Source organism: Nyctereutes procyonoides, unplaced genomic scaffold, assembly GCF_905146905.1.
Source record: "Nyctereutes procyonoides isolate TBG_1078 unplaced genomic scaffold, NYPRO_anot_genome, whole genome shotgun sequence".
In the NCBI taxonomy this organism is placed as follows: Eukaryota; Metazoa; Chordata; class Mammalia; order Carnivora; family Canidae; genus Nyctereutes; species Nyctereutes procyonoides.
The window spans coordinates 45,679-55,522 of NW_026575048.1; the positions used below are offsets into that span (position 1 = coordinate 45,679).

Here is a 9,844-nt window from a genome sequence, read left to right on the forward strand (position 1 = left end):
AAAAGTCACAGGCAGCACTGAAAAGGCAGCCAGCGTGGCTTGGTCAGGGCAGATTTAGAGGTCAAGCTGCCCTTCTGCCTCCCTCCTACCTCTCCACTCTCAGCATAGGCTGAGAGCAAACTTGGTATTTGTAGAATTTGTCTTTACTCATGAGTTAACTAACTTCAAAGGTTGTAAACTGTGCCTTCTTTCTTATCTTTGTGACCATTATCCAATATTGATATTAATAAAAGATGAGTAAAAAGTATTTTTAAGCAAAAGATTGATGAAATAAAGAAAAATAATGTGTTAAATACTCAATACTGTTTGACCGCATTCCATCTGCAGGGAGAGCCAGAGACGTGCATGTCCTCTGATTTGCCTACATCACACTTGCCTACAATGCTTCCCTATTGCTGCTGACAATGTGACATTAGGGACAAAGGGGAGGCACAGAAGACATGAATGACTGCAATATGCACACTCTGGCTTCGGTGTCTTTACACTGCACAGAGTCAAAGACAGTAATAAATGAGAAAAATACTTTATTTCTTTAATACGGAATACATAATATTGCACTCTGGTTGCAAGTAGTGTGTAGAAAAAACTCTGTTTACAAAACCACCATAGCAATTGCCTGGGCCTCATATTTTATGGCATCATCAACTATAACCATGGCACTGAGCTTTGAACCTACTAAAAAGGGCAAAGTTTAATAAAGCCTTCTTTTTATTTCAGTGTCAGTGACCAGTAGTTTAAAAACTATACATATATATAAAATGAGGAAACTTTACAGTAACATAAATAGCTTTCGGTCAGAGGCACTGCTAATCTGTACCCATGCTTTAGCGAAATAGATATTGTTGAACTATTTTTCTGGCTTTATCAATAATTATTTCTTTTCATTGTGTTAATCATTATTTTACATGCTATTCTTTCATGAACAAATGAAATTATTTCACAGCAGTAACTATTGCTATTCTTGTGAAAAGCAATTACAAACTTTTGCATTCAGACTGAGCTTCAAAGTTTGATTTTCTCAAAGTCACCCAGAAAATTGGGGTAATTCAGATTAGGAAAAGACTTCTCACCTCCACCCACACAGTAGGGATCTGATACTGAGGCATGAATCTCAACGGAGGAGAGAGAGCATCACTGGCTCCTCTTGGAGCCTGGGGACACCCTCTTACCCTTCTTCACACACTTCTCAAAAAGGGTAGTTCTGAATTCACTCCAGCTGAATTCTTCTCTGTGTCTCCACTGAAGCACAGATGCTTCTGGAAGATCTTGGTGCTTTTAAATGCAACCAGTTTGTTTATATATTTGTTATCTATTATATGGATTATGAGTCTGCACCATCCTGACCCAAGGAAAATACGACCTAAGTTCTAGTTCATCCTCTTCTGACAGTAGAAAGGCACAAAACAGTTTCACCTAAAGCATCGACATATACAATTAATGGAACACCTGTAAGTAAGGGAAGTGGACATCTGTAAAGAGCCTTTAAAAAAATTCCTCTCATCTTTGACATTACCTTTTTAAACTATCTGCAATCCACCGAAGAGCAAAATAGCAGCATCTTGAGAGGAACAATTTGAGGGGAATTCTTAAAGCACGGAATCTGTTGTCTTTAAACAGAGTCTATGATGACAAAGGTACATTTGTGAGCCAACGTATGACTTCCTTGAAAACAAATCGGTATGGTACTGAGCACTGTATAGAGTAGTGAGTACTCTGCTTGCAATCACAAGTGAACATAACAAGGAGAAAATGATTGTAAACTATGCTGATAAATACTAAAACCATATGATGTTAAGGAAAACTATTTGAAGACCAATAACTGTCAACAATAAATATTAACGAGCTCAAAGGCCTACTGTCACAGTAAAAGTTACAAAAACAGAACACAGTATTAAACAAGTGCATGAACATATCAAAATGCATTGGCTTATAAAATGTCCTACCATCGAGAAACCCATTTTCTCTCCTCCGTATTCTCCATTTTGCTCCTAAGGAGACGTATTTTGTTAAAACACAAGAAACCTTGAAAGAGTAAATCAGGTTACAAGTTTTCTTTGGGTTGTCATCACTGATATAAAATTTCTCTCCAAAGGCTGTCAATCTGAAATCCGTGTAGTCTGGGTGTCAGGAGCGGGCTAGGGTCACAGTAACTCCCCCCTTCAGCGTTCTGATCCTGGAGTCGGCCAGCCGCCCAGAGGCTGCCCCTCGTCTCAAACACATCCTCGGTAGAGGAGGGCGAGCTGGTGTCAAATCTGGGATGACTGCATGATCCATGGAGGTGGGAATTAGACAAACGGGCAGGGAGTGTTCTGTGTAACTGGAGGCTCTCCTCTGCTTTGGGCAGTTGGGTACCAGAGCCCCGTGGAGGCGTGCTCTACGTGGGGCAGAGGAGGCGTGCTGCTGTGGTTGTGAGAGAGGGAAGCTCCAGAGTTTCCTGCTAGCTCTCAGAAAATGCATTTCTAGTGGTATCAACTCTAACTTCTCTTTCAGTAGCACGTCCACATGTCTGCAACCCAATGGGAGTGGCATTACTAAAATGACTTTGTAGCTCTCAGTGATTTTTAAGGTACTTTCTGAAGTTTAGGTGGCAGTGAGGCTCAGAAACGGAGGGGTTTAGTGTGAGCTTGTGTGTGTTTGCTCATTGTTAGCACAGTGTTTAACATCTTCTCATGATTACAGAACTTTCATTTATTTGGTGTCAAACAGTCCAAACTGATCGAAAGCAGTAAATACTATGGCATCCATACTTGGCTTGTGTACCCTTTGCCTTCTTTTTAAAATCAATTTAGATATTAAAATGCATCGTGGTACCTCTCTGTCACCAGGCCAGTCAAACAGATGTCCCTGAAAATATTTCCAAGCAGCTTTCCCCTCCTGTGTTGCCCTCCGGAAGCAAGGACAGATCCACCTCAAACAAGAAAATACCTCCCAGAGCTTCACCTGTTTATAAACAGCTACAACTCGGCTAATGTCCAAGTTCCATGTTGCCCTCTTCTCCATAGCATTTCAAATTCTTTGGAATTATGTAATTTTCTTCGATGGGGGGCTTTATTCCTGGGAAAACAGCAAGCATGTGGTCACCTGGGTGCACTGGACAAATCCTGTGGCAGTAAGGGTGGCCCTGGGGTCCCCAATCACCCATGACATGCTTCAAGGAGCCCCCACAGACTGGAAGACTTGCTTCCTGAGGAGAAAGAAAAAAGCAGTGAATCAACACTAGTCAGTCTAGGCAAAGGTTGTAAAGCCAAATACTAGAACTAGACTACAAAGCCTGGTCCTCAGTCTTTGGTTTTGTGATATTTTCTGCATTTTAAATTTTGAAAAAAGGTGGCAGCCTTAGCAAAGACAGCTGTCATCTGCTTTCTGCGGCGGAACCAACATCTATCTCCCTCTTGCCTTTTTCTGGACTTTGGACGTTTCTGTTGCCTCCAACCACTCCTGAGGCAGTAAGAAAATTTCTTTTTAATGTTGGTATGACCAGTGTTTCCTATCACAGAATCGGACAAGCTGAAAGCAAGTCAGGTGATCCAAATACACCGCAAACGGACTCCACCCTTTCCACACAGCAGTCTCTCCGAGAGCCCGGGGCTAGGTGGCGTCAAGGCGGCCAGGGGTGGCCTTCTGGCTCTCCGGCCACCGTTCACCTGACACCCACTGTCGGGCGGTGACTAGAGAGCTGAGCCCCCCCCAGCCGGAAACCCGGGGGCAGGTGGGCAGGGGCAGCCCCGGTCGCTCTGTCCCCGCGGCCTCTTGGCAGAGGGTGAGACGCAGCCCCCACCCAGCTTCCAGCTGCTCCGTCCTGCACCCAAGACGAATGTGAGACTATCTGAGCTTTTTGCCTTGAAACTGAGCAACGTTTATCCCTAATTACCATTCTTTTACAACAACACTAACACAGTAACTTCTATGGGCGGGCCGGCCTCGGCGATGAGCTGAAGGACGGAGGGGCCTAAGAGCAGCTTAGCCACGCGCGGGGCCGCACGATGCGGGTCACCCCTGGCGCCCCTGCTCCAGGCCCCGCGGTCGCGGGCAGGCTCCCCAGCTCTTGCCAGCTCTGCTAACTTGGACTTTGAAAAGGAAACATTTTTACTTTCTGCGTGTGAACTTCTTATTTAGTTCTGGATGGGATATCTTAAAATTTATCTCTCTTCACTGAAGGGAAAAGGCCTCAACATAAAGTAGATTTGTTTTCCTTCCCACTTAGAAAGCACTTTTTTTTTTTTGTTCATCTCAGATTTCCTGAATATTTTTATGAAATCCTAAAATGAATCTATGCGGATTCCGGCACAAATATCATGATAAACTAGGGGAAAACAACAGCTTGCATTCCTGCCTCACAGCTTCCAGAAGCTGGGAGATGAGTCCAGAGAAGACAGTGCGGCGGGGCCCGTCCTCTCCGGAGGCCACCCGTGGGTGGCGGAGCGAGGGCCCAGCCCAGCTCACTTCCCGTGGCTCCCGCAATGGATTTCAAAGCGGGCGAGCTCCGGCCTTCGGGGATCCGATCTGCAGAGCAAGTCTGCACGGTGCCGGCGTCCAGGACACGGAGCAGCGGGCAGGCCCCGGGCCACGTCCGTCTCCCTTCTCTGAGCCAAACAACACCTCGGGAGGCCGCCGCATCTCCCACGGAACCCGCAGGATCACTGGAGAGGAAAAGCCGTGTACTGATGCATAGATTCTCACCGGCAGTTCCCTAAACCTGTCACCTTTCCTCTTGCCTCAATTACTTTTGTCACAAACTGAAGGTTCTCACAAGCTAACCCACCTTCTTCCATATTTCACAGGCTTAAACCTAAAAATGGCTTCAAAGGTTTACTTCTTAGATGGAACCCTACAGTCTCTGACACTGGAGACTGGAGATGGGGCTGCATCTGGGTCTGGGGGGACCAGAGGGGAGAGGGTTGACTTTTATGCTGTCAGCTTTTATTTCGTGTGTCATCTTGTCACCTCAGCACTATTTACATCACCAATGCTACCCTGCGTGCACAAAATACCGCGTGCTCGGGCAACCTGAAGGGAACTTATTTATAAGAAGTTCACTTTTTAGAGACACCAATAGCGCTTTTCTGTTTTCCTTGTCTAGGTTCCAATAACGAACCACAGATACGCAGGTCATTCACCACAGTCAGAAGGTATGGAGGTCGGAAACCACCCGCCATCTGCCTTCACTTTATGGACAATGGGCGGTAAGGGGGAGGAGTGATGCCTGGTGGAAGACACCCCCATTACCCCACGTTAGTGCTCTGTCTGGTAGATGGTGCGCTTCTGCAAACATGCCAGTTCTCATGACATTCCTCCTCAACACCAAGGGGTTCTGGGGGAACACATGCACCTCAGCTTCAAAAGACAATTTATGAAAAGTACAAGTTAATGTGTTCTTATTATTTTTAATTTAAATGTTGATTGCCAGGGTGCTGGGTAGCTCAAGCCATGAACCCCAGAACCTGGGATTGAGCCCTGGGTTGGGTTCCCTGCTCCACGGGGAGACTGTTTCTCTCTCCACCCCTCCTCTCTGCCCCCACTCATGCTCTCTCTCTCTCTCTCTCTCTCTCTCAAATGAATGAATAAAACCTTTAAAAATAAATAAATAGGGGCACCTAGGTGGCTCAGTGGTTGAGTGTCAGGCTTTGGCTTAGGCTGTGATCCTGAGGTCCTGGGATTGAGTCCCGCATCGGGCTCCCCACGGGGAGCCTGCTTCTCCCTCTGCCTGAGTCTCTGTCCCTCTCTGTGTCTCTTATGAATAAATAAATTAAATATTTAAAATAAATAAATATTGACTGCCTATATAGATTCTAAGGCTGGTGAAAAATACAGTAACATTCAAAAAATCATAAAGAAAAACTTAAGTCATGATTCTTGTTTTTTTTTCAAGATTTTTAAGATTTAAGGACCCCAGGATCATGACGTGAGCCAAAGGCAGGCGCTCAGCCGCTGAGCCACCCAAGGGCCCCAATCATGATTCTTCTGAATCCAATCCATTTCTCCTTGTTAATTTTCTAGTCTGTACCAAGGCCACGGCTGCTCAAGGAAGTCTGGCCTTTTTTCAGTCCTCCAACAGGTGAGCTGTGTACAATCACATCTTGCAACAGCCTGCCCACCACTCTGAAGACTGATACTGTGTCCTCAGTTAGTTTCTATCAACAGCAGATGAAATACTTCCATCTCATGAATTTTGTTTTAATCTATAGCAAGTTCTCACTGAAGCGTAAGAGAAAAAATTATGGTGCAGTGTTTAAATTCTTGGTTCTTAAAGAGAACCCCAAAAAGGTACCTTCTCCTCCTTCTCCATTCACTACCCCGAAATGCCATCACCCCATGTGCTTGAAGGAAAAATAGAGGTCACTAAGGATAAACATTCCTTAGTTCCTCGGTGACAAAGGACTTGGGACCAACCCTGAGCTCCTGATGTCGGAGGGGAAGACCTTTATCGCCTGTACGATCTGAAGGGGTAAAGAAACTGCGAATGGCAGACAGCCCTGTGGAGTTCTGCAACACCCGTTGTAACTGAGCCCAGCCCCAGTTCAACCACCTGATGCACCTTCTTGTGAATTAAGACTCTCCTGGGAAAACTCTCAAGACAACTCAAACAAATTTTAGTCACAGGGAGACCTGTGCAGCTACACGAATGCTAAGCTGGTAAGTTCTCCATCCCTGCCAGTTGGATGAAGGCGTCCAGGAACCAGCTCAGGGCCGCCCTTCCTGCTGGAGGGGCGCTGGCAGCCCCGCTCTAGGGCTGCGGGTGGACCAGAAAGCGCCGCTCCAATCTCGGGATGCCCACGGGTCAGTCCACGCAGACCCTGGGGCTCTCGGGCTATTTTCAACACAGGAAATAATCGTAGGAATAGAAGCTGCTCCCTGACTGAGCATTTTATAAAGGATTTCTCCTTTGATGAGAATCGCATTTCCAGGCGGTTGGAAGCAAAACGCTCCAAAGAAAGGGTCCTGGACCTGCAGGGGACCCGGGCTGGCGGCCCTTCCGCTCCTCGGCTGCAGTCCCTGCACGCACGAGCCTCTCTCTGCGCCTTAAGATGCAGGGTCCCTCGGATCCCTGCACCCCGGGCGCGCCCGCCAGGCCCCGCGGACGCGCACGCGCAGAGGCGCCCGTCCCGGGCTCCGCAGATGCACACCTGGGCCGCGGGTCTGCGGGGCGCGAGCGCTCACGCGGGGCCCTGAAGCCCCTGGCCGGGCGTCTCCTTGGCTCTCTTGCAGGTGTACAGCCACTTGATGATGCGGGCGTTCCTCTCCACGACGGACGTGGTGCTGGGCACCTGCTCCGTGAGCTCCTCCTCCTGCAGCCCCTCTTGGCCGCCGCTGCGCCGGGAGAAGCCGCTGTCGGAGGTGGCGACGCTCACGCTGCGGACCCGGGGGGTGACGCGGTCCGACCCCGCCGAGAAGTTCTCCCTCCCGAGGGCGTCCAGCACCTCGGGGTCCAGGCCGCAGAACTGGAAGAACGTGTCGAATTCCGCCAGCGACGCGGAGTAGCGGGAGCTCAGGTCGGACTGCGAGCGCCGCAGCCCCCCGCGCCTGCTCGCTCGCGGCTGGGGGCCGGGGGGCGCGGCCGGGGCTCCGCGGGGGGTCCCGGGGGGCGCGGGGGCCGCGGGGGGCGCGGAGGATGCTGGTGTCCTGGGGGGCGCGGAGGATGCGGGGGGCGCAGGGGGCGCAGCCGGGGCTCTGCGGGGCGTCCCGGGGGGCGCGGGGGCCACGGAGGATGCGGGTGTCCCGGGGGCCGTGGAGGATGCGGGGGGCGCAGGGGGCGCAGCCGGGCCTCCGCGGGGCGTCCCGGGGGGCGCGGGGGCCACGGAGGATGCGGGTGTCCCGGGGGCCGTGGAGGATGCGGGGGGCACAGGGGGCGCAGCCGGGCCTCCGCGGGGCGTCCCGGGGGTCGCGGGGGTCGCGGAGGATGCGGGGGGCGCAGGGGGCGCAGCCGGGGCTCCGCGGAGGGTCCCGGGGCCCGCGGGGGCCCCTACGGAGCCGGGCCTGCTCACGACCGCCCCCTCTCGCCTGGCCCTGAGCTCGTCGTCCCCCCGGGCCGTCCCCGGGCACGCCGCCGCCCTGTCCCTGCCGGGCCCCGGGAAGAGCTTCCTCACCAGGCCCGCCCTGGGGCTGTCGGCGCCCTGCCCGCGGACGAAGTCGCGCTTCTGCCGGTAGATGACCAGCGAGTCGGGCCGCAGCGGCCTCCGCGCCACCGTCCTGCGCGCCACGGCCCCGGGGGCGGGGGGCCCAGGGGCGCCCGCAGCCCCCGCGCTGGGCCCCGGGCTGCTGCCCTCGGGGGCGGGGCCGGCTCCCCGCGGGCCGCGCAGGTACTTGGCCCGGTCGGCCGCCAGCCTCTCGGCCGCGCTCCTGCGCGCTGGCACCGCCGCGTCCCGGCCCCGGGGGCCCTCGGGCTGCTGCGCCGGCGGGCGCTGCCGCTGCGGCGCGTCCAGGCCGGGCAGGGCTCGCATCCCCGGGCTCCGCTGCCGCGCCGCGCCCCGTGGAAACGCGCCCGCCGGCGCTCCCGGGACTCTCCGGCCGGCTCCGAAGTCCGCGCGGGGCGGGGAATGGCGCCCCAGTGCCAGGCGGCCCAGGTCCGGAGCCAGGGCGAACCCCGGTCGGCACCTATCGGCGACCGGCGCCGCCCGCCCGCCCCGGCCCCGCCCCCGCCCCGCCCCCGCCCCGCCCCCGCCCCGTCCGGGCCCGGCCCGGGTCTCGGCTCCTCCCCGCCCCCGGCCCCCTCCCTGCCCGCGGTCCCGGGCAGCTCCTGGATCAGCCCCGCCCCTCGCCGACCCCGCCCCTCGCCAGGCCCCGCCCCTAGCCCGGCCCCCGCCCCCGCCTGGCCCCGCCCCCGGCCCCCTCTCCGCCCGCGGTCCCGGGCAGCTCCTGGATCAGCCCCGCCCCTCGCCGACCCCGCCCCTCGCCCGGCCCCGCCCCTCGCTTCCCGCAGGCTCGGGGCACCGGGTTCCGCCCCCAGCACCTGGCGGCTGCGCAGCCGCGGTCCGGGAGCCAGCGGGGGGCACTGCGCTCCCCGGCTGCGCCGCCCGCCACCCGCCCCTCCGGCGCGGGAAAGTTCGTTCAGCCCCGGGTATCGGCCTTGGGTCCCCGCGGGACGCGGAGGGATCCCGCTGCCCCCGCCCCGGCAGGTGCCCCGCGGCCTCCGAGCTCTTACGGTGACCTCTGCGCGTCCCGACACTCGCCTTAGCTTAGTTTTCTAAGGTCCGCCCCCGAGCACCTGCTCTTACAGAAAGGAAACGCGCGTGAAAGGAAGGAGGCGGCCGGCCCCGACGCAGGACCGCTTGGCCCTGAGCTGCGCAAGGGTCCCGGGCGCCCAGCGGGGCCTGCGTTGAGTCCAGGGCGGTACCGGGCGGCCCGGGTCCGGGTCGGATCAGCCCAGCCAGGCCCCCAGGTGCGGACTCCTGTGGGAGGAGGTGAGGCTCCAGGGAGTTGGATGCTGTTTTTACTGTAACCAAGGCAACGGGGAAACCGTTCACCTGAGCGTGGATCAGCTTAGGAATGCTAAAAGTGTACGAGAAGATATTTCCAAAATTCCATTATTACCAAAACTTGGACGAAGGACAAAATATTTGCTGGACCGGTGAAACGTCCATGTTATCTCTTAAGTTAAAGGCAACTCCACGATATGCTGACCTTTCAAAGCTGTGGGTGAACGCAACCCAGCCGCCTGCGGGTGGAGGGCAGGAGGGGTGTCAAGGTCTGGGGCATTTTGCTGCACCTGTTGAGTACCACTGGACACCTAAAGGGGCTGGTGTGGGTCGGCAGTTGAAGCCCCGACTGACCACCATCCCCTGATGATCAGAGAACTGCATCCGGGTTGTGCCAAATGGGTCTTTAGACCTTTAGTCCCAGTGAAGCT

At 54.6% G+C, this 9,844-nt stretch overlaps 1 protein-coding gene across 1 annotated transcript; it reads right to left on the reverse strand.

Moving 5' to 3' along the window:
* Positions 1 to 543: 543 nt before the first annotated feature.
* On the reverse strand, positions 544 to 8,521 carry FAM110C (family with sequence similarity 110 member C). Its single transcript, XM_055326917.1, has 2 exons — positions 7,125 to 8,521; positions 544 to 3,184 (listed from the first exon to the last, which is right to left on the reverse strand). Exon 1 carries the CDS (start codon positions 8,436 to 8,438, stop codon positions 7,155 to 7,157), a length of 1,284 nt encoding a protein of 427 aa, XP_055182892.1. The 5' UTR covers positions 8,439 to 8,521; the 3' UTR covers positions 544 to 3,184; positions 7,125 to 7,154.
* Between the last annotated feature and the right edge of the window lie 1,323 nt (positions 8,522 to 9,844).

What these genes read in the sequence shown, in the direction of transcription:
- FAM110C (XM_055326917.1), bottom strand. Translation starts at nt 8,438, where the DNA reads ATGCGAGCCCTGCCCGGCCTGGACGCGCCGCAGCGGCAGCGCCCGCCG.